Genomic DNA, 24,976 nt, shown 5'->3' with positions numbered 1-24,976 from the left:
TAATTAAGCAAAACAATCCACATTTGGCTCAGAGAAAAGGAAGGAGGGATCTACTACCTGCACCTTCAGCTCCATGCCCAAATAAGTTTCATAAAGCAAAACATCCACCAGCACAGCACAAAACCAACCTCACCCTCCCTCAGCTACCAACAACCTTCTCCGCTTCCTGCTGGACCTCCAGCATGCCCAAATCCACCTCTCCTTAGCTGAAGGCTTTGGTCTTACCTGGAGTCTTGTCTGAGTCTGGGGAGGACAAAGCTCCGGGCAGAGGAAGAAAAATCCGATTCCTACTGAGATGAAAGGAGAGGGAAGAGGGAAGAGGGGAACAGAGGACGTGGGGAGACCATGTTGGCTTGGGTTCCCCCCCGCTTTCCCCTCCAGGAAATAAAACAGAAACCTCAGCAATGGCAGGGAGGTGCAGAAGGTGCCCCCGAGTCCCCCTGCAGTGGCTCTGCTGGCCAGGGTTAGGCTGTGCCGCCCCCCTGACCCTCCTCTGGGTTGTCCTCCTCCAGTCAAAGCGCTGACGTGCTCCTCCTTGCCTCCAGAGCCCAGCTCCAAAATAGCTCTGGGTGTCATTTACCGGGCAGATTAAATTTCCTGCAGCACACATGCAAAAGGGCAGCGCTTTAGGGACTCACTGCCACAGCCCAGCAACAGCAGGGGGCAAAAACCCCAAAAGTGGAGGTTTGGGGACAGGCTGTGGGGACAAGGAGGGTCAGAGGTGTTCCTCAAGGGTCCATCCCACAGCTAAATGTGATGGGGGGGGGATTCAGGAATGGGGGGCTGCTGAATTATCAGCGTTGCACACTTGGACAGGAATTCTGTCCCAAAGGCATCAGATCAATAGTAGGTTTATTTATAAATAAATAAATAGCTCCCAGGCAGGAGCTGTTACAATGGCAAATCAACAGCAAGTTAATAATCCTAAGTGTGTCTGTGCCCCTTCACCTTGCATATATATGTATAGGTTATATGAAGTTATGTGTATATATATATAACCCATATATAACCTATATATATATATATTTCCCCCCCTTTTTACCTCACAAATACAAACCATGTGCAAAAATCACCTGAGCAGCCAATCCATCACATCTCAGAGGCTCAACATCATCATTTCTATGTTTACAAGTCAAATTTCTAGTTTTATAAACAATTTCCTTGGGGTCCGTGCCAATTCTCATTGGCAATCACAGTGTTTTAAATTTAAAACCGATTTTTGCTAATGGTCAAAGAGCTACAACAGAGCCCAGCAGGCTCCCCCACAACCACTTCAGCTCTGTGCAAATATCAGGAGTGAACTGCAAGATGTGCTTATTTTTGGCAGTAAACAAAGCAGATAAGGTGCTGCATAGCCCCAAGCTCTGAAGACACAGTGATAGGTTGTGTTAAATCACTTTTCAGGGCACAAAACCACCACCAGGGCAGCACAAGGGAGTTTTAGCTGGGATTTTTGAAAGCAGGGCTTGAAGAGAGTCACAGAATTCCAGAATGGTTTGGGTTGGAAGGGAGCTTAAAGATCACCTTGTTTAATTCCCCAGGAATTGTCCAAGGCCAGGCTGGACAGGGCTTGGAGCAATTTGGGATAGTTGGAGGTGTCCTTGCCCACACAGGGTGTGGAATGCGATGAGGTTTAAGGTCCCTCACAGCCCAAACTATTCTGTGATTCTGTCAAAATTAATAATATTACAGGATTGAGGAGAAAAAAAGATTTAAGATGGTACCTGAACACCCTGTGCATTGGCTGAGGGACTTTATCCAATGTTCAGCCCTGTGAAAAACTCATCTCCTCTTAAAGACAGTGCCCACTGTGCTTGTTCTGCCCTCTCTCCTGAAGGTGGATTAAAGTTTCAGGACTTGCAGAGGCTTCCCAAAGGCACAGGAATGTGCCCAGGGTGTGTTGGCAACAGCTCTCAGCAGGATTCTCTCTGAATCAGCAGGATTTGGTTTCTGAACAGGCACAACTTCACAAACTGGACATCAGCAGACTCCAAAGTCTGTCCCCAGCTGATGCCTCAGGTTTTGGCTTTTCTATTTTCAGATTCTGTGCTGCTTTAGTGTGTGGGTCTGAGCTTCACATCAGGGCATGGTGAGCTCTGTGCACAGAGCAGGGAGACAAAACAATTCCTGCTCCAGCTGGGCACCAAGGACAAATGATCCAAATCTCAGCCCAGGAGCACAAACCCCGTGGGCTGGAGAGAGAAAAACAAGCAGGGTGGGACTGCAGGGGCTAAAGCTGGGATGGGACAATGAACTGCAAGATGCAAATGGAGCAGAACTGATCCCAGGGAGAGAGCCCGGGAGCGCTGGTGCATTTTGGGGCCATTTTGGTTCATCTTGGGTGCAGCCCTGGCTGGGCTCTGGTGCTGCCCAAGGTGCATCCATGGAGGCCTTTTAATAAATCCCTGCTTTATTCTTTAGCTCTGTCCAGCCTCTGCTCTGGGTCAGCCTGCACAAGGCATCCCAACTGGCAATTTGGAATCATCCAGTGTGCATTTGGAGCAAACCAAAGGAAATTTGCTGTTCCCCAGCCCTCCCTGTCACCACCTTTCATCTCCCTGCCCTGTGCAATTGCCAGAGGCACCAGGTAGATTTTTATGGGATTAAATGAGCAGTGCCTTTCCTTTAACATCTTGGTGACTTTGATGAAGATCTCAGAGACTTTATGATCTCCATCTTGAGGTTTTTGTTTTTTTTTTTAGTAAAGGACCACCTGTGTGTACCAGAATTGCAAATCTTCAAACTAAACCTCCCCTGGCACAACTTGAGGTCCTTCCCTCTCCTCCTGTTCCTGTTCCCTGGGAGCAGAGCCCGACTCCCCCTGGCTGTCCCCTCCTGTCAGGGAGTTGTGCAGATGCAGAAAATCCCCCTAAACCTCTTTTTCTCCTCTTTTTTTTTTTTTTTGCCCTAACTCTCCTGATATGAGTTGGATTATCTGAAAAGTCAGACAATACCCCAAAAAAGTAACTAAAAATTAAAAAGAGAGAAATATCTCCAGCACCAATGAGTTATTAACCTATTCAGGAACTACAACTTGTCATGAGTTTAAAATAAAGAAGCATCTTAAAATGATGAGCTAATAAAAGTTCCACCTTATAGAGAGAACGGCGAAAGGCTTGAAAAAAACCTGAATTTGGATGAAGAAAAATAAAATATCATCAGGCACAACTCTAGTCCCTTCCTCTTTGGAATAAGACCTGAGAGCTTTCCCATAAATGTGTTTTCTCCCCACAAAAAATATCAGGAAGATGGGCTTGAAACAGAAACATGTGAAGTTTTAAAACACAGAAAAATCTTTCCTTGCCCTTGAAAACCATAATTTGGAGTTCCAATCCTACCCATCTGAACAGTTCAGTTGGAAATAAAAGGATGCCAAACAGAATTAACCAGAGTTTAGAGGCACCAAAACAAGCTGTGTTTGGGTTTCCTCCAAAAAATCAATTTAAATTATTTGAATTATAATAACTAGCAAGGCCTGAGGCGTTACATCTTATTTCAATATTCCTCTGAAATACGAGATTTTTTGCATAAAAACGCAGGTTTTTGTAAAAAAAATATTCCTGCTTCTCTCTGTGGGAGAATTTAATTTGATTTTTTTCCCCATGTGATACTACTCAGGAATTTAAAAGCTGACACCATTTATTTCTCCTCAGTATGTTTACTAAGATTTTATAACTAAAAAACTCTGATGTGCTGTCTCCCAATCTAGCATTGTCAGAAAAATGAAATTGTGACTGTGGTCACAAGGGTTTTCAGGGTGAAGAAGAGACGAGAATGTTGACTCCATGATCAGAAGGCTTGATTTATTATTTTATGATATATGTTACATTAGACTATACTAAAAAGCAATAGCAAGGAAAAGTTTCTTCAGCAGCTAGCTAAGCTAAGAATAGAAAAGGAATGAATAACAAAGATCTGTGTCTCAGACAGAGCAAGAGCCAGCTCTGCCATGAGTGGTCAAGAAATCCAAACACCCACAGGAGACCAATCACCTGTTGCATTCCACAACAGCAGATAACCATTGTTTACTTTGGTTGCTGGAAACTGCAGCTTCTCACAAGGAAAAATCCTAAGAAAGGATTTTTCATGAAAGATGTCTGCGACATGTCACCTTTTTTTATTTAATTAAATTAAAAGGAAAAAGTGTTTGTAATTTTCTCTGCTGTACTCATGCCGAAGAAAAAGACAAACACTTGACAGGTTATCTGTTGCCAATCAAACTCCACTCAAGTGCTCCTGTGGAATGAACTGGGAATTTCTTCACCTGTAGGACATAAAAGTCTATCATATCACTAAAACGATTTTACAATATAAGAAAATGCAAAAACAATGCAAAGAAAATTCAAGTCCAAGCAGCTGAGTTTCAGGAAAAGTCCATGGCTTGAAGATGTTCCTCTTTGCCATATCTGAAAGTTTCTTTTGGTCCTGAAACAGGCTTGCTACAGAAAAAGTCAGTTATCAAAAGTCCATTGACGGTCTTCAAAGAATTTCGAGAAAATTTCTGAAATGTCTTGCCACAGCCCTTTATTGAACAACTTGGGCTGAAGCCAATCCCTGGCTCCTCAATGCCTCTGCTCAATGCCTCTGAGCTGCTGCCAGCTCTTTCACCCTTTTTTATTCAATTAATTTTTTTTTTTTTTTTTTTTTTTTTTTTCTTCTTGTCGGAAAGAGCAGCAGCAGAGGAGCCAGAGAGAGGCCCTTGGGGGCCCTGGCCCATGTGGAAGGATCAGGAACCCCACACCTGGCCCACTGAAAGGTGGCCCAGGACCAGAAGGGGGAAGCAAAGCCCCCAAACCCAACAGGAGGCCGGGAGGTGGCCCTGGCCCAAGCAACCAAGGCAGACAGCCCAGGCCCAGCCCCCGAGGCAGGCTCTGCATTGGCACAGACCTGCACCCTGCTGCCAGTACAATGGCAGAAGGGGTGACCAAACGCTTCCTTTCCCCAAAATCACCGAGGCATGCCGGCAGTGGGAAGACAGAAGCTGTCCCGAGAAACTTCGTCTCGGGTCTGGGGATGTCCTTTCCCCACAGCAGACAAGCGATGCTCGCTTCCTGCTGTGCCCTCTGCCTCTGCGATGCAAATGCAACAGGTATTCCTCCCATCTGCCTCACGGCACCACCTCCACCCCCTCTGGGCTGGGGACCAGGGGCAGAACTTTCGGGACCCACCTCCCCCTCGCTGCTGGGGCGCGCGAGGGGCGGCAGAGAGATCCGCATCCCCCAGGGGGAAACCCCGGACCAAACACCCCCCAACCCGCCAAAAATGCTGATCTTGAAAACAGGCAGCCACGCTGCGCCCACAGCCAGCTGTCGGGCCATGCCTCCTCCACGGAAGGACAGGCTGACGCCCTCTTCCCCTGTCCCAGCTCCCCCCGTAGGGGCAGCCCCAGGACAACCCGAAAAACTCGGGGAGGAAGTCACGCTGGATGCAGGAGGCGCCGCTGCAGCTGCCGCCGCCGGCTCCAGGGCAGCCTCTGACGCAGACACCGGGGACGAAGTCCCCACAGGCGGCAGAACTGCCGGGGCGGGCAGCGGGGCCGCCTGGGGAGGCGGCGGGGGCGGCGGGGGCGGCACGGGGTCGGCAGCATCTTCTGCGCCGGGCTCTGACATCGGCCGCGGAACCACAGTCGCAGAAGGCGGCGGGACGGCCGGGGGGAGCGGTGGATCGCTGTTGCCCAGCAACATCGGCGCTGCCGCGGGAAGCGGTGTCTCTGAGACCTCAGATGCAGGCAGGGAAGCCGGCGGAACCGCGGCCGGAGCGCACACAGGCTCCTCCGGAGGGGCGGCCGCGGGAGGGGCCGCGCGGGGAACCGCCCGCACCCGCGGGGCGGGTTGGGGCGGCGCTGGCGGTGCTGGCCGGGGCGGTGCCCGTGGCGCTGGCCGGGGCGGCACTGCCCACTCCCATCCCCCCCGAGAGCAACGGGATGGGGGAGAAACCGGCTCCGTCTGAGCGTGCTCCGAAGACGCAGTAAAAAAAACTTTGGCTGCGGGCGAAACTTCGCCCCCCCACTGCGGTTCAGGGGGGCTGGAAAGCAGCAGAGCGTCCCCCTCCAAAGGGTCTTCCCCCGGAATCGGGGGGAACGGGGCTTTGCCCTTGCAGTTAGCAATCCAGGGAAAAACAGCTGCTCTCCGTTTCAAGACTAGAAAGAGCAACAAAAAGGTTGGATAAATCGAGGGGCATCCGAACCCACGGCCCAAAAAGAATTGGAAAATGGAGTCCATACACTCCCAGACAAACACATCAAGGGCATATAGCACATTCGTAAAAAACCCAAAGAGCTTTGCCCATCGAAAGAACTCATAGAAATCTGTCTCCAACAGGAGAATTCCATCCTCTTCACCCCATTTTTGCCAGAGGGCAATAAGTTTCTCCTCTGAAGGGGAGAATGGAACCTCATCCTCTAGGGGAGAAGTCCTCCAGATGAGCAGCCACAAACTTCGAATGGCCTCATCTTCAGGAGGGCAAAAACCAACAGTACCTTGTGACAGTGTCCAGGACTCTCTGGCTATCTGCACGGTGCTGCTGAGCTTTCTGAACATCTTCCTGGAGGCTTTTCAGAAGGTTCTCTCTGTGGTCAGCCTTGCTGTGAACTCTGTCCAAATTCGGATCTTCAGTTCTTCAGCTCCTGGCTAGAATCCACTTCTGTGGTCACTTGTGAAGCAACCATCAATGCCACACATTCAGGGATTACCCAGTGCAGCAATGCTCCTCTGGTGGTCTCACCAAGTGATGATTGTCCTCCTCAGTCGGGGGTCACCAATTGTGACTGTGGTCACAAGGGTTTTCAGGGTGAAGAAGAGACGAGAATGTTGACTCCATGATCAGAAGGCTTGATTTATTATTTTATGATATATGTTACATTAGACTATACTAAAAAGCAATAGCAAGGAAAAGTTTCTTCAGCAGCTAGCTAAGCTAAGAATAGAAAAGGAATGAATAACAAAGATCTGTGTCTCAGACAGAGCAAGAGCCAGCTCTGCCATGAGTGGTCAAGAAATCCAAACACCCACAGGAGACCAATCACCTGTTGCATTCCACAACAGCAGATAACCATTGTTTACTTTGGTTGCTGGAAACTGCAGCTTCTCACAAGGAAAAATCCTAAGAAAGGATTTTTCATGAAAGATGTCTGCGACATGAAATTAAATAAAAATCAATGCTAATAAAAACTACACATAGAAATGACAGAAAATGAGATTTTTTTTTTCTACCACATCTAATTCTGATGGGAAAGAGCATCTAATTCTGAATTAAACCTCACAAGAAATTCCCTAAGGCATTTCTAGAGGAACACATTCCTCTAGAAAGTTTACTTATACCTGGCAATGTTAATTGAGAAAGTCATGGAGGACACAGAAAAATAATATATAGAGGACAATTAAGTATAACATTGATTTTAAAAAGAACAGAGGATTCTGGGTTAATTTTTCTTCAATTCCTAACTGGATTATTTTTTCTTAAAATGCATTTGTTTAGAATTTCAGGACAAAAAAAAAAAAAAGAAACAACAAACAAGGCTGAAGTGACACTTCTTGCCAAGGCTTCCAAAAAATCTTATAGATTTTCCTTTCTATTTCATGCTTTCCTGAGCTTCTCTCCTCTTAACTTTTTTTCTATATTGCTGATAAACTTTTTTCTATATTGCTAATAAAGTACCTAAATTTTAACCCTAAATTTTACCTGATTTAACCCTGTATATCCCAAACATTTTGTCAGGATGCCTGGAGATGTTTGAAGAGCAGACACATTTGTGCGTCCCATTATGGATTTTTGCCCCTTTCAAAACAACTGAAGAATTGCTGATCCCAAACCCACCTGTGCTTCCCAGTAATCCCCAAATCTCCCCAGAGCTGCACCTGAGCAGCATTTTCCTGGCATTAAGAACTAGACTGAAAAAATAAAATTAAAAAAATAAATCAATAAATGAAAGGTTAAAAAACCATTTCCTGAATTTTGGGTTGGTGGCAGTCTGACTGCAGCCTCAAGGGACTCTGCCAAAATCAGATTTTCAGTGAAAATGTGGCTCTGATGGCAAAATCTGTCTGGTTCTGTTGGGCCAATCCTTCCATTTTTGAGATTAAACCTTCAATAACCAAGCACTGAATAAAACTCTGCACCTGCTCTACACCACAATCCAAAACTGTCTACAGGTCTCTCACAGGGCCAAGTTATTTCCTACAGGAAAAAAATTAATTTCCTACTGGTAGAAATATTTTACATTTTACAACTTCTTTTGCACTGAGGGCAGTGCAATTGCCATAGAAAAACACCACACTTGGTGTAAAAATTTTTTTGCCCACAGAAGATGTGGACTCCCCATGGAGTCTGGAAGGGTTCAAGGCCAGGCTGGGTTGGGCTCTGAGCAACCTGAGAAGTGGTTTTATATAAAAAGCCAAACAAATAAACAATCACAGCACAAAGTAAACAAAAGCCCACAAACAAAAAAGAACAAAAAAAAAAAAAAAACCAAAATTCTGAAATCAATCAAAAACCAAAAAATACAAAAGAAAACCAACCAACCCACCCAAAACAAAAAAATCCAAACAGACCAGGGTGGTTTGGGTTGGAAAGGACCCAAACAAGTTCTATTAAAAAACCCAAACAAATAAACAATCACAGCACAAAGCAAAAAAAAAAAAAAAAACCAAAAAAACAAAAAAAACCCAAAATAAACAAACACAAAAAACATTTTAAAAATACCCAAAAAAACCCCAACCAACCAACCCAAAACAAAACACCCAACAAAAAATCCAAACAGAGAACCCCAGAGTGGTTTGGGTTGGAAAGGACCCAAACAACCTGAGTAGTTCTATTTTAAAAAACCAAACAAATAATCACAGCACATAGCAAACAAAAACACACAAACAAAAAAGAAAACAAAAAACCAAAACAAGCACTGAAAAAAATTAAAAATACCGAGAAAAACACCACAAAAACAAACAAACAAAAAAAATTAAGAAAACCCAACCAACCCAAAACAAAACACCAAACAAAAATCCCAACAGAGAATCCCAGAGTGGTTTGGGTTGGAAAGGACCCTAAAACCATCATTTTCCACCCCTTCTTTCCATCCTCCACTACCCCAGGTTGTTCCAAGCCCAATCCAACCTCCCCATGTTAAAACCACTCAGCCAAGAGCAGGACACCAGGAGTCTGGAGCTGTTTTGCCTTTTGAGATGTCTTTTAGTCAATAAACTTCATCCCTTTCAAAGAGTTACCTGCACAGAAGGTCCATTTTTAGGTGCTGAAGCAGCACCATGGGCTCTCCATGGTCACACTCATCCATCCCTTCCTGGGTTCCAGCCAAGGAAGGTGCATCAGCAGGGATAAAACAGGCTCCTTCCCTCATCCCAGACAGCACCCAGTGACTCAGCTCATCCCACTCCTTCTGCCTCTCCAGCTCACCCTTCATCATCATCACCAGGAAGCCCTGAGGGAGCTGGGGGTGCTCAGCCTGGAGCAAAGGAGACTCAGGGCTGCCCCCATCACTCTCTGCAGCTCCTGAAAGGGGCCTGTGCTCAGCTGGGCCTGGGCTCTTTCTGCAGCAGCACTGACACAACCAGAGCACACAGCCTCAAGCTGCACCAGGGGAAATACAGGCTGGTGTGGAAACCCAGGGCACTGGGAATGTTTCTGTGCCTGCTCTGGGGTGCCCTGACCCCCAGGGCAGCACTGACTCTGACCCTCATCCATGGAGAAAGTTCCCCAGACTTCAAGATAGACTGGAACCCACAAAAGTGTGAAATACATTACAGAGAGCAGTGCAGGTGTGTCACTGGGTGAGAAATTGAGGTTTTGGGGTTTTTAGTGTGTTGTGGATGGAAGCAGATGGAGGGCACAGGGTGTCATCCTGGGTTTCTGCTCCATGCTTCTTCTTCCTCCTTCTCCATGGGTTTGGGTGGCATTTTGGAATTGGGCAGAAAAGTCCCCATTGCAGCTCTGTGGGATCAGTGATTGGGTTCAAAGGGAAAATAATCCAGGTGTCAGCTCTTCATTGGACAGTTTAGTCTGAAAAGGCCTTGGAACAAGAGATTGTGGCCATTTTGTGCCTTCTAATGAAAAGCTGCTGAACTCCCAGCAGTGAGACTGTTTTACTGATAAGAAATAATAAACACCTGAGTGTGAACATGAACTACTGTCTCAAGTGCCTTCAATCCAGACCCAGAGAAACCCACAACTGGAACAGCCACAGGTTGGATAGCAGGGAAAAGTTTTTCACAGAAATGGTGATAAAGTTCTGGAATGGCTGCCCAGGGAGGTGGTGGAGTCCCCATGCCTGGGTGTGTTTAACAAAGCCTGGATGTGGCACTGGGGGCCAGGGTTTGGTTGAGCTGTTGGGGCTGGGTTGGACTCTACCTTGAAGGTCTCTTCCAACCTGGTCATTCTGGGAATCAGCAGAGAAACCTTTTCCCTTTTTGCCAATACCCCACGACCAGTGGCAGTGACTGCTTTACCCAAAAATAAAGATTCCATGGCCACATTGTTATTGGGTGAGCTGTGCTTTCCAGGGAATTCCAGACTGAGTGCATCTCCTGTTTGTGACTCACCTTGGAGAAGTCAATAGAGTTGTTTAAACTCTAAATTCTTCCAGCACCCGAGGGATCAATCCCAGTACAATCCAATCAATCCCAATGCAATCCCACCACCAGCAGTGCCCCTGTGAAAAGCACAATCTGTCAGAGATGTGACATTCTCAGCAAAGGGGCTATAAAGACTTGATACACAAAGGAAAATTTGGATAAAAATTTGACAACCAGGTTGCTTTTACTAATAAAACTATCTTAAACATTTTTCTTGCATGAAAATGGCCTTAATTTTTTATGTTAATAAAACTATCTTAAATGTTTTAATTGCATGAAAATGACCTTGAATTATTTTTTTACATTATTTGAGCTTATATAAATATTTTGGTTTTTTGGGTTGGTTTTTTTTTTCATTACCTTCTGGAAGGCAGACAAAGATCCCTCAGGAAAGAGAGAAAGAGCAAGCACCAAGGTTTTTATTCAAGTGTGCTCTCCTCAAAGGGCCCCATTCATCTAATTATGGATATTTATATCATTATTTATACAACTATTGGCTGTAGTCAGTGCCACTCACAGATCTTTAGTGGGATTACCTCCCAACAGGAAGCACATCCAAACTTAAAAAATACAAAGTGCTTGCACAATGGATTTATAATCCTAGAAAGGCAATTTCTTCCCACATGACAACAGAACTCAGCCCTTGAATGTTCCTCAGCTGGAGCACAAATCAATCATTTACAAGATGATTAAGCACCCCGGAAAGCTTTCACTCACACACATTGACACCCCAGATTAGCTTTGCTTCACAAGTGCTGCCAGAAGTTGTCTTTAAAATCTCACTTGGATACTCTGCCTGAATTTTGAAGTGATTCTGATTAAAGCAAAATGTAACTTTGCTTGTGATACATGATGCTTCTGCTGAACAGAGGGGAAAAGAGTTCTCTCAGCTCAGCAGAGCTGCACAAGCAGGAGGGGAAAAGAGTTCTCTCAGCTCAGCAGAGCTGCACAAGCAGGAGAACAACACCACAAACAGGAGAAGAACATGACAAACATCAGTGCCAAGGGCTGAGAGGAGCACTCGGGACAGGGAGCTGACCTGGGAGAAAAAGGGGAATGGCTCCAGATTGGAAGGCAGCAAGTTGAGATGGGATTTTGGGAAGAAATTCTTTACTCAGAGGGTGGTGATGCCCTGGCACAGGTGCCCAGAGCAGCTGTGGCTGCCCCTGGATCCCTGGAAGTGCCCAAGGCCAGGTTGGATGGGGTTTGGAGCACCCTGGGATGGTGGAAGTTGTCCCTGCCATGGCAGGGGTGGAACTGGATGATTTTTTATGTCCCTTCTACCCAAACCAATCTTGGATTCCATGATCTGCAGGAAGAGTGGAGTCACTCTGTGAAGGTTTGTGAAGGCTGGACAAACACCCAAGAGTGAATTCCAGACTGGCCTCTGTTCCTGTTTCTTCCTGGTGACACCATTCATTTGAGCACCCTGATAAAAAACCTGGACATGAGCCAGATTTTATTTCCCCCATTTGTAGCTGTGACTTTCTCTGTTCAATCCCTCTTAAAGAGCTGTTTGTTTTTCTGGCCATTGAGTTTTAATGGAATTGCCTGCAGTCTTTGCAGTGCCAGGGATCTACCAGGATAACAAATCCACCTTTTCCACTAACATCTCCTTCACAACAGGTCAGACATCTGTTGAAAATGGATTTATGGATTCCAGAATTAAGAAAGCAACACCCCACCAATTCAGCCAATCCTCTAAACCCACTCACTTCTGTTTGACCTTCTGATACATCATCACCTATCTTATTTTTCAATTCTCAGTGACTACAGTCCCTCCTGTTCTGGGGGAAATCCCTGAGCTCCCAGGGTCACACTGGTACAATTCTATTGATTCAATTCCAGCAGACCTTGGGTTCTTCCCTATTTGCTTCAAGAGGGGACAAGGCACCCTGAGACCCATGAAGAACAAAAGGAACTCTGTCATTGGGAAGCTCCCACACCTTCTTGGTGATGTCTCACATGCAGCTCCTCACAGCACTGACTCCTCCTTCCTCACAGCACACCCAACCATCTCCAACTCCTCTCAGCCCCCTGACCCACTGTTTTATAGCACTCAACCTCACTGGACACAGCTGTGGCCTGTTAAGGGCAGGCCTGTCCCTAATCTTTGGTAATTAGTACAGCTGCAGCTCCTCAGGGGCCAGATCACCTTCTGCACTATCTTCATTTTCTTGTATTCTATCCCTACACTGTCACTGAGCAGGTTCTGCAGCACAGCAAGAAGAGAGATCAGGAACAGCTCCTGGGAGGGGGGTGTTGGATTAAGCCCTTTTCTGACCCAGAGCTGGGGCAACTGAGAGGTGCTTTAAAAACTTTTATTCCATTTTCATTCTCATGTGAAGGGTGATACAATACAGATGTTATCATTCACACCATCACAATCAAGAGCTAATTATATTCTAATTACAACACATTATAAAGTGTTTCTTGGCCCATCAGCTTTAGCCACACCATGCTGTAAATGCCTTAAAGCCAATCATCTAAAATTACCCCTGGTGGGTCTCACTCCAATGCATCTTTCCTGTTCTATTTCCCCAGAGTACCCAGGCCTATTTCCAAGGCCACCCTTTGAAGTTTGTTTCTGGCTCCATTTCTCCCTCAGCAATGTCTGTCCTATTCCATGGCATTTCTAAATCAGCATTTCCCATCTCAAAGTTTACACCCAGATGCACACACAGTGTGAGCCTTCTGTCAGGCTTGGAGAATTCCCTACAAATCCATTTCCACAGGAGGAAGCTGTGAGTTTACAGGAGAGCTGAAGAACTGGGAAGGCAACAGAGCCTGAGATTCAAAGCTCACCAGAGCATCCTCTGGTTATTGATGAGATTATTGATGATTCCAGGCCAGGCTGGACAGGGCTGGGAGCAGCCTGGGACAGGCTTGGAGCAGTCCCTGCCATGGCAGGGGTGGAACAAGCTGAGCTTTAAGGTCCCTCCCAACCCAAACCAGTCTGGGATTTAACCAAGTGACTTCTCACAGCTCTGAAATCCATCCACATCTCCCAAACCAGCATTTGGCAGCAAAGTTAAAGATCTGAGTTACCAGAAATCCTCTCTGTAAGTCAGAATGGCCCCACGGCTCATTCAGTCATGACCTACCCAAGGCACAAAGATCTGGGAATTCTGTACCACAAGCAACAGCAGAAACTAATTTTTTTTCCCATTTATCTAAATTCCCTGCTTTTGCAACCCAAAAATAATTGGGTTGCAATAAACCCACTCTTAAATTAAATCTTTATCTAAGCAACCTGATGCATCAGCTCCAAATCAAAGTTCTCTTCAGTAAGTGGAGGGAGCTGGCACGGTGGAAACCCAGATTTTATTTTTTATATGGCACTAATATTCAAATCAGAACAGCACCACTGAATTTCACAGCTTCACAGAGCCCAGCCTATCACCCAAACATGGATTTAAAACATTTTTGATTCATATTATTTAAAAACCAACATAAAATACTGAATGCTATCAGACTGATTTGGGAAGAACACATTTCCCTGTGCCTGCTCTCCAAAATATCTCACACAGCACAAGCTGCCAGCACAGCCCCACTAAAATAGCTGCATTTATTCCATCACAGGTGTTTTGGAACAAGTATCAAAGCAACCGAGCTGCAGTCAAATAAAAGCAGAGATGCCCCCCAGGGAAGGGATGCTTCTCTCATGATCTGCTCTGGAAATCCCCTTCTCTCTCCAAAGGGAGGGAAAAGAGGAGGCTGCTTGGCAGGGTGGCCAAATTTCATTTATAAAACATGTGTCCAATGAGAAGCAACAACAGAAACCTGCTCAGAAGGGATAATTTTGGATATTTGATGTGTACAGCTCAGCTGAAGATGGAAACACCTCAAAATTACACCTTCAGATTATCCAAAGGACAATTTTATATCTTTTACAACAAGTATTATAACTTCTCCACCAATGAAAAAACAATCCTATCAATTATTTAATTATTTTTTCTATCACCAGGAAAGAAAAAATGCTTTTAAATTATTAAACTCTAAAGCAAGCAACTTTTCCCAGTCAAGGCTTAGAACATCACACTCAACTTCAGCCAAATTTTGTTGTTACCTGTGCAGTTCTTGACTTTTGCTTCAGATCTCTGCCAAAAAAAAAAAACAAAAATAAAAAAAAAAAAAACACCAGATCTGGGACATTTGTCAATTTATTTTGAGAAAAATGTTAAATTCATCCCAATTCCCTCATAACATCCCTCGAGGTCCTCACTAAACTCTTCTCTTTACTCTCAACCACCTGTTGCAAATCGGAATTTTCTGTGTGATCCAAGAGATTCCTCAGCCCCAAGTTCAACAAGTGCCCAAGCTTGCCCAGAATTAAGGCAATAAATACTTCCACAATTAAGGCAATAAAACCAGTCACAAAAAAAACCACAAAGGATTTTAATTTCTGTCATGAACACAGAACAGGTCAATTCAAGGCAGAATTACCAAACTGAAATTCAGCAGCTGAGAAACAGTGAGAGTGGCTCTAAACAAGCTGTCACCATTTATTAGGGACATCCACACAACACAGGTGATTATTTAAATCAAAGGAATCAAACCACATCCATAGAAAATACCAGAAAATTACACTGGACATGACCTATTCCAGAATTCTCCTGTTTCTGAAGACTCTCACACATGTGACACAAACCCCATCAGTTCAGCACAGGTGGGCAGAACAAGGCATCCTGGTGTTCCACAATAAAAATAAAAAAAAAAATTAAATAAAATAAAAGGAAAAGCAGATGAAATTCCCAAGTTAAGGTGCATCAGAGTACATCTGTGAAGGGGAATTTGAAGGATGTTACACAAGAGGTAGAAGTAAGATTTTTGCAGCGTTCAAACATCCACAGTGGTTTTACAGAAACACTTAAATAAGCCTAAATTGATTCATGATTAAAATCTTGCATCATCAACAAGTTTTTGCAGTTAAGTTATAATTTCACCTATTTTTCCTGGGCCCAACCAAAATCTCCTTCAGTAATATTTCACTAGCAGTGTAAAATGGGGTATTTTAAGGAAATGACTTTGACCAACACACAGGCAAATGATACACTTCAGACACCAAACAGTAATATTAAAATATAGACACTGTTCATCTTTGTAGATCTGTCATAAAAAATAAAAGGAAACTTATTTTTCCCATCTATGTATTTGAAACAGCCTAATTCTGTGAAAAAACTATGCTCATTAAGGAACTATTGTGCATAAAGAAGTTGTGTTTTATTCAGTAAAAAACAAAGCAATCTTTGTCTGGCAATGATTTTTACTCTGATTTATTCTCTCTCTAACCAGTGCTTCTTTTTTAATACACTATATGCAAATATTCTCCTTTTTAAAGCTCATTTGGCAACAAAGCAAAGAGCATTTATAACTCTGGTTCCTCAATTTAGAGGTTGCTCCTAACCCAATATATTTTCAATCTCTAACAGCACAGACATGTACATTAAACACCTTTTGCACCTTTGATGACAGTATTGCTAATGAAGAAAAATAAGGACCTTCCATCCTATAGCACTGATAAATTTGCTTGGCAAAGTGATTATTTTATTTTAGAAAATTACAAAGCAGTTCTCTACCCAAAAAATAATTGATAAAAAAAAAATCAGACATCTCAAGTGCTACAAACCAAAAAAAAAACACCAAAAAACCCAAAAAGTGCTGGTGACTGCCATGGATAAACTGCACAGGGAATAATAAATCAAGGTCTCACCATGGTTAAGGCTCTGTTTCCCTCAAAGCTGAACAGGAGAAAACAAGGTGCAAAAATTCCCAGAAAACCCCAATTTCCTGCAGCAGGTACATTCCTCAGCTTTAAGAGCAATCAAAATTATCCAGGCTGATTCCAAGAATCCCTCTAAAAGAGGCTGGGAGCTCATCCCTCCAGATTTTATTGATAAAAGTTCAAGGTGAGCTACTGAGTTTGTGTTTAATGAGCTCCTGAACTCAAGGTAAATCAACAAACTCAAATCAAGACAGAAATCTCTTAAAAGCTGTGCCTTCAATGGAAGCAGGGCCACACTCAGCTCTTCAGCAGCCAAAATCATCCAAAAATAAAAATTCAAATATATATTCCACAGCCAACTGCCCTCCTATTGACTGATGGCAAGTGCTCCCTGCTCCTGTTCAATCTACAAACACTAAATAATCAATAATTCAAAGTTTTTCCACTTTGATGACTCCATTAGGGAAAATAAATGAATAAATCTGCAGCAGACTGTGGCTATAAGGAATTGAACATTTAGTTTTGCAGCTAAGAGCACATACTCTGCCACAGCAATAAAGATATAAAGAAATAAAGAAATAAAGAATAAAATCCCCAAACCTCACTGCTTTGGGCTGTGCCACCATGCAGCATTTGTGAAAATTGCAGCTCCCAAACAAAGAATGGGCCAAAAAAAAAAAGAAAAAAATTCCAATCCCCAGCTTCCAGAGCAGGCAAAACCAGAATTTTTTAAAAAATAAACCTATAGGCTTAAGGTCTGTTTGTTGCATAATTTTTACAGTATTTCAACAAAAGCAAAATCCAAATTCCTGCAGAACCAGAGCTAAGAATTAATGGTGACTTGGTAAATATCCCACAAAGCCAAGGTGGATTCTGCCCCTGGGGGGAGAACAGACATGAACCACAACCAAACCCAACTTGTGCTCACTCCTCCTTGCTCTTTGCATCTCCCAAGGCTAGAAAATAAATGGATGAACTGCACAGGGGATAATAAATGAATGAAATGCTGCCAGCAGGCAGGAGAGGAGCTGAGCCTGATCCCAGAGGGACAACCCCATGCCCAGCTGTCCCCAAAGCCTGTCCTGGCCCCTCAATTTCATAAAAACGCACGCAGGGCAGGAAGAAACCAACTCTGCCCAAAATCTGCACCCTGCCAGCATCCAGAGGGGAAAACAATCCTGATTGAAGCCAATATTCCTGGTCCCTCAAGCCCTCCCGACCATGGGAGGCAAAAAAAAGAGAATTCTCCACTGGAATTTGGGCTCCTTCCTTCTCGGAGCTCCCTTTTCCTCCATTTTATCCCCCCCAAAAAAGGGGTGCAGGTCAAAGACAATGCCAGGAAGTTGGGCTCTGGAAAAGTGGAAAAACCTGATACAGTAATATCAAAATATAGACACTATTCATCTTTGTATATCTGTCATAAAAAATAAACAGATTTTGATCTCCACTGCTCTGCAAACAGAAATTCCTCATCAAACCTCACACTCACCAAATCCCCACCTTAAAACATTGATTTCCTTCAAAATCAATAACCATAAGAGACTTAGCATGAACTAGAGCAGCAGTTCTGACTAAGGCAAACAATTCCCAAATTTCACATACCCAGGTAGAGACAAAAATATTGGTGGCAAATTCCAGCAGCAAAGACAAATATTCAGTTTAAAAAGGAGAAAAATGCAGTTTGGGAATTAAAGTCACCCACTCCTGAAAAGGCCACAGCAAGACAAGCAGCATGAACTTAAATGATCTCCCTGCATGCTGCTCTAATGGAAATCACAAATTAATAGCAATTTCTGAGTTTAATTTATATAAATAGCATCAGAGCAACTGAACTGCCAGAGGGACCCTGTGGGTACAGAAAAACAGAGGTGTAAAATCTATAACCAGGAGAAAAAATAATAAAGAGTTAAAAAATGAAGTAAAAAATAAAATAATGAACAGTTCTTCCCTGCTGCTGGCCTCCCTTCTGGGAATTAATGAGGCTGAATCACCAAAAGCCTTCAGTTATTTACACAGAACACAGAAATAATTCTAATTCTTAAGTTTATGTTGTACTGGACTATCAATTTGGGATTTTAAAGCATTAAAGACTCACTAGCAGCTATCAAAAAGCACCCTGATAATAATCCTGACTCAAAAAGGAACAACTCAGTATTCTATTTATTTAAACTGGAGCAATCCAGTGTCCCTGCCACCAGGACTGGCTACAAACTCTGCCACCTTCTTCAGCTCACCCCCAAAATTTAAAAAGTATAAATCAAAACAGGCCCAAAACCCCAAATAATTAAATCTCATGAAAGCTGAATGCAGGGGCAGAGGTGGAAAAAAGGGAATAAACTGAATTTTACCTGATAGCCTCTCAAAAAGAGGAAGGGGCATTTTTTTTTCCTCTCTCTAAACATCAAAACTCACTCCAAACCAAAACCACCTCTTTGGCTTAGATGTGACCCAAAACCTCAACTCTGCTTTCCCTGAAGTCAGTAAAATGTGAATACAATTACTCCCTAAACCCACAAGCATTATACTTGTGCTTATTCACCCCAAAAACTCAGTGCAAGACTTGCAGAATTTGCACCTTGCTGCCAAATTAAACACAGGCAGCACAAATGATCTCTGACAGAGCTGCTGCAACTCCAGGTGTTATTTTACAAAATAAAATGGGTTTTTTTTTCCCCTTAAAATGCAACTGGTTTTGTAGTACAACAACAGAAGTGGAGTATTTAGGGATTGAAGACAAAACTCATTCTAGGTCTGATGCTGTCCATAACCAACCTATTTAAAGAAAAGGGGACTAAAACAATGATTAAAACTTGATTTTGGAAATAAACCCTTATTTTTGTTTGCAGAGCCGGAGTTTTTGTGCAGGAAAGTGAGCGGGGCCAAGGGACAGAGGAGCATTTGCAGGGCATGAGCAGGAGCAGCTGACCCAGCACAGGAGCCAGGGGGACATTCCAGGGCTCCTTCAGGAACCCAGCCCGGGGCAGCTCCTGAGTGCAATTAACACAATTAACAAGGTGAGCTCACTGCACTCACCTGTAACCCTTTAAAATGGCATTTTTAAACAGAAGTTGGAATCAGAAGTGACCACACAGCTTTTTAGCAGGCTGGAAAAATGAGATTATTAAAGGCACATTAGCTATCAGCTAATTAAGATCATTAATTAACACATGAGTAGTACAGTGTGAACCAATTATACCCTAAACACTCACCACTACAAACAACCCTGGCTGTGTAAACAGAAAAAACCCACAAGATCCAGACCCTGAAATTCTGATTTCCTGTCAGCACAGCAATGGTAAATTAATTTTAATTTGGGTAATTAAACCCCCAAATCACCCAGGAACTGAAATCCTACAGGCTCCACTTTTAAGCTGTGGAGCACAATCAGTTTTGCAAATGCAGATTCAACCTTCTTGAATTAGTTTGTGCAAATAAATTCCATGTACACAGAGAGAAAACACACTAAAATAACTCTGCTACCTGCTTTTTAGGCTAAGGCTTGAAATGATCTTTTAAGTGGAATTCACTTTTTATTTTTTTAGGGGAAAAAGCCATAATTTTGCTAAACTAATGATCTGATTTCTATCTACTTTTGTTTTTAAACTTCACTCAGTGGATTACAGTGAGGCCTGGGTAAATTTCAGCTACAAATCTCAGGCCTCAACAGAGTTAAGGATGGCACTACTGAGACAAAATCTGCTCTAGAAACATCCACAGATCCAGAACTACACAACTGCATTTGGAACAGTTTGCAAGTACAAATATATATGTGAACAGTTCTATAATTACCCACAAAAATGTCAAATTTGACACTGAACACCACATGACATGAAAATCTTCATTTTTGTCCTTCAAATTTTGCTTCTATCCCCAACTTAATTCACTTTTAACCCAAGAACTGCTCTCCAAAGCTGCTCATTAATATCCTGATGATCAAGAACCTTAATTATTAGCACATGTTAGGAGACTGTGGAACAGTAAGACAGTTGTTAAAGCATTAAAATATTCCTAAATGCCCTAAAATCACAGCTTGGATTAATTATTCTTTACTAGTTTTCACCCTGAACAACCACACTCTGATTGTCTAAGCCACACAATGGAGACTAATTAACAGCAATTAAATATATTAAACCTTCCACACCAAAAAAATAATCAGTGAAAGAGCTTTGGTAACCTAGTACATAATTAACTTTGTGTAAATATTTTGCAAACATCACTCTCCCCAAAAACCCCTATATACCACATGTATATTTATATAATAATATACAGAGTTCCTGAGTAAATCCTTAAATCTGATTATTCAGAAGATTTGGCAAAATATTTAACTTCATATTACTAAAAATAGATTTTTAAAATAAACATTCAATGAAGGCATTAAAATAAATATGGAATGTGTCTGAAAAAATATAGTACCAAGAACATACATGAGTAACAAATAATAGTTTTTTTATATGTAAGTGCATACTATGTTATATTGTTACTGGTTTTAACCCCACTGAGGAAGCAATAAATCTAATTTCTAATCCTGAGCAAGTTTTCTAACACCTGCTAATGTGCACTTCCATGCAGTTCACACTGCAAAGCTACAAAAATCCACTTTTTTAGTGGAAAAACCAAAGTGGGCAATTCTATGGAAAAGCTCAGCTCATACTGGTTTTGCTGGAAACTGAACTGGCAGCACAAAACTCTCTCAAAACCAGCACTGAACACTGATTATTCCTGTGAAACAGAGATAACCTGTCCCAAAAAACACCACCACAGCAGTGTGGATTGCTCCTGACACAGTGATGGGGTGCAAACTACTCAGTGATCACTTTGGCTCTGGAAAGAACTACACATGGTGCAACAAATAAAAATAAAACAAACCCTGAATGATTACTGAGTACCTTTAAATATAGTAAATTGTCTCATTAGCCAAAAAAAAAAAGAGAATTGAGTTTTTCCAGACTCTGGTCCTGGCTGGGCTCAGAGCTTTGGGTAAGCACAGGAGGAAAGCTCAGCTCTTGTTCAGCTCCTCTGAACATCAACATTTCTCAGCAGCAGACACCTGCAATATTCAACTGCACCAACACCACCACAAACTGTGTCTGCACACCAGAATCACAGCGCCACTACTGCAGCACTGACCAGGCACCTTAATTAACCCTTTTTTTTAATTAACCCCTTCCTGACACCCTGTGAAATCCACCTCTGGCGGTGCTGGGCAGGACCTGAGCCCTTCCCTCCCCATCCTCGGCTTTCCGTTAATTAGCGGCGATTATTCCAAAATCTTCCTCTCTTCCTCAGCTTTTTCACTTCCTCTGCTTTCCTGCTGCAGGCTGCTTTTTTCCTGGCTGCTTGTGCTTGAAGAACAAAGCTCTTGCAGGAGGAGTTGTTGGTTCTCAGGTCCAGCAGGAGGGGATTTGGGCAGGGTCAGCTGCAGCGCGCACCAGAGCGCAGTGCGAGCCCTGCGCGTGGCTCCAGCCAGGGCTCGCAGGGCAGCTGCCAGGGCCAGCACATCTGCAACAACAGGGAAAGCTCATCAGTGGGCAAGTGGAAATGTGACTGCCAGGTTCTGATTTCTCTTTCTATGATCAGGTCTCTGGTGCTGAGATGACCCTGAGGTGTTAGAAAGTCTTTTTTCCCAGCCCCATGACCAAAGAGGAAGACTGAATTCCTCAGCTCTCGTTCTCAAGGTTGTTTATTTTCTCTTATCTATTCCATTCTTTCTCTGACCTGCTGAGATCTGTCTGGCACACAGGTCAGTTCGTGGCACACTGACCACCTTCAGGGCAGTGTTATCTTTTTATACTAAGAACTACCTGTACTTTATTTACAATAATTTTCCAATACCTATCACCTGTGTTAGGCAGTCTGTCTCTAAACCAATCCAAAAGTGCCACCACTATCACAGCAGAAGATGGAGGCTAAGAGGAAGAAGGAGAAAGACACAACACACCCAGATTCTTCCATCTTGCCTCTTGAACCCTGATTCTAAAAAACACCAAAATTCTACATTTTCACTCTGTGATAAATTCACTAACATTCTACTCAAACCCTTGTAGCTTGTAAATCCTCACACAAAGCTGGGAATTGTTTCCATGGGCTAAAATCAAAGGCACAGGTGTTTGTGACTCTGTGCCAAGGTCTCTGAGCCCCTGCCAGGGTCTCAAGTCCTCCAGGGCAGCCAGAGCAATGTCCTGGGTTCCAACATTTCCACCTCTTTGGAGGTCAGGACTGAAGGCACTTGAGACAATAGCTCATGTTTAGACTTAGATGTTCTTTATTTCTTATCTATGTCACAGTCTCACAGCAGTGAGTTCTGCAGCCTTTCATTAACAAGGCACAAAATGGCCAACTATCTCTTGTTACAAGGTCTTTTAAGGCTAAACTTTCCAATTAAGAAATGACACCTAAATTATTTTCACTTTTAACGCAACAACTAATCACTCAAAGTCCAAAATATGGACTTTTCTGTGCAATGGCACAAAACCACCCAAACCCATGGAGAAGAAGGTGAAGAAGGAGGACCAGCCTCCATCCTAAAACCTCCATCTTGCTTTATATCCATTACTATATTCTAAACCCTTAAACTCCAAGTTTCTCACCCTATGATATCACACACTTCTATTCAAACTCCACACCCACAATCCCAGTTCTGTCATTCCATTTTGGAAGCTTCTCCACAGCTTCAGGTCAAATGCAGTGTTCTCTTGGGGGTCAGTGCCTGGCAGCACAGAAAGGCTAAAACTCCCAGCATCCAGAACTCTAACACACTATTAATTTCTTTTTTTAATTCAATAATTTGTTCAACTCACAGCCCTGAGCAAATTGTGCTCCAGGAGCAGCTGAGCTGCACCGCTAATGACAGCTGCAACATCTCACGTGAACTGTTTGTGCAAAAAGGATCCACAATGCTGCAAAAGGCTCCAAAATGCTGCTGGACACTGGGCAAACTGGGCTGCTGAGGCTGCAGGCAGTTTTCTGATTTTGCAGGAAGAAGGGAACACTGATTTTTGGATGGGTGAGTAAAGGCACAAAGATCTGGTCAAATATAGAAATGAAATCTTAAAGCAGCTCCACAGGGGATTTATTTGCAAGTGCAAATCCTGCAAGGCCAGGGATTGCAAACCTGCCCATTTCCAGACAAAACTGCTGCTACTGCAACCTTTCAGACAGAAACATTGATGAAATCTGGGACTAAGTGGGCCAAACTTCTCCTACATTCTCTGGGAATTCAGGAGGAGAGGGGGTCTCACCAAAACCTGTAACTCAACAGGAGGGACCAGGACCTGCTGATGCCATAACTCATTGTAACAGATGACAGAGCTGTTATTTAAAGTGTTGGCAATATTTAGATGCTGTATTGGCATTAAATCTAATCATAATCATCCACTTAACCACTGTGTCCTACTTCTCCTGCCTGGCCAAGAACCTTCCTTCCACTACTCCCGACTCACACTTGGAATTAAACTCACGTGAAAGTTTTAGGAGTTATTTTAAAAGCCAGTTTGCATATAGGACTACTGTTTTAAGGGCATGACATTTTACATTCATTTTACATTTTAATTTTGACACCTGAATTGCAAAAGCAAAACATTTTGATTTTCTTTCCAGCTTATCACAAGAGCAGCTATTCCACAGCCAAAGGAACTTCCCTGTCCACTTCAGCACTAAGGAGTGAATCCCTCTTTGGTTCTGAGACCCAGGTATTTTCTGAAGAAAAATAATATCATCTTTAACCCCAAACTTTAAATTGCCACATTCACTGCTGCTACAGGTTATTCTGGCTTTACTTCAATAGAATTTGGGAAACATGCAATGTCATTCCTGGTGGGTTTGTTATTTAGGTAAGGTAGACAATTGTTTTGCACAACACTGGCAATTTTTTTATTATTTTATAAGCTGAAGAGAAAAGAAAGTTTAGCCATACCAGGAAATAATTCTACCTGCCTAAAACTGAGCACATTTTTGCTTTTTAACCAATTTTAAGCAATTTATGGTTATATAATGTCACTGAGGAGTTTTTACAGTTGTCTTCTAGTCAAGAGGAAAAAATAGCCATTTTTTAAAAATAGTAACAGGAAAACAAAAAGAAAAACCCAATAGAACTGAAAGTAATTTGAAGTCTTAAAAAGTAACAAGAGTGTATTTGCAAGCTTCCTTGCTGAAGTGACAAGAATTGCTGGGTATTGCAAATTTACATTTTTAGGTGTAACACACTCACAATTAAACCCCTGGAAAAGCTCTGAGGGCTGCAGCAATGGGCAGCATTACCTTTCTCATTGTTGCAGCGTGGCCCCCCGTGACTCTGGGGGTTTGCAGCATTCCCAATCTCCTCCTTCCGCCGTGCCCGGGTCACCTGAATGGCCTCCAGGTGCAGCTCCAAGGTCCTGGAGATGTTCTTGTGCAGGGGAGCACCACAAAGCCTCTCCATTCTTCCTATCAGGGCGAGCACCTGGCAGAAAACTCAAGCTATTGTTTCATGTCCTTGTTTGCTGTACAAATGTAACTTTTCTACTTTCAGACTTGGCAGCTACTCTAAGTTCTCTGCTCGTTCTGTAACTGAAGGCTGCTTTCACAGATTTCTGAGTCTTATCTTAATTATTTCCCACAATCACTCCCCTCTGAATATTAGTAAATACCCTCACAAGATCAAAGAGCAGCAGCACATCCCTTCATGATACAGAAA

At 43.2% G+C, this 24,976-nt stretch overlaps 1 protein-coding gene across 2 annotated transcripts in view; it reads right to left on the bottom strand.

The window, feature by feature from the left end:
• Nucleotides 1–14,954: 14,954 nt before the first annotated feature.
• Nucleotides 14,955–24,976, bottom strand: part of LOC129130128 (uncharacterized) — a 29,148-nt gene continuing 19,126 nt past the window's right edge. For both annotated transcript variants that reach the window (XM_054648377.2, XM_077184586.1), the window contains exons 8-9: nt 24,562–24,742; nt 14,955–21,804 (exon numbers count right to left, since the gene is read on the bottom strand). In XM_054648377.2, coding sequence (XP_054504352.2) covers nt 21,563–21,804; nt 24,562–24,742 — 423 coding nt within the window. In that variant the 3' untranslated portion in view covers nt 14,955–21,562. The remainder of the gene's footprint in view (nt 21,805–24,561; nt 24,743–24,976) is intronic.

This window comes from Agelaius phoeniceus, chromosome 1, assembly GCF_051311805.1.
Source record: "Agelaius phoeniceus isolate bAgePho1 chromosome 1, bAgePho1.hap1, whole genome shotgun sequence".
NCBI lineage: Eukaryota > Metazoa > Chordata > Aves > Passeriformes > Icteridae > Agelaius > Agelaius phoeniceus.
Note: the sequence above shows the minus strand (reverse complement) of the source record. Positions and strands in the feature narration are given on the sequence as shown.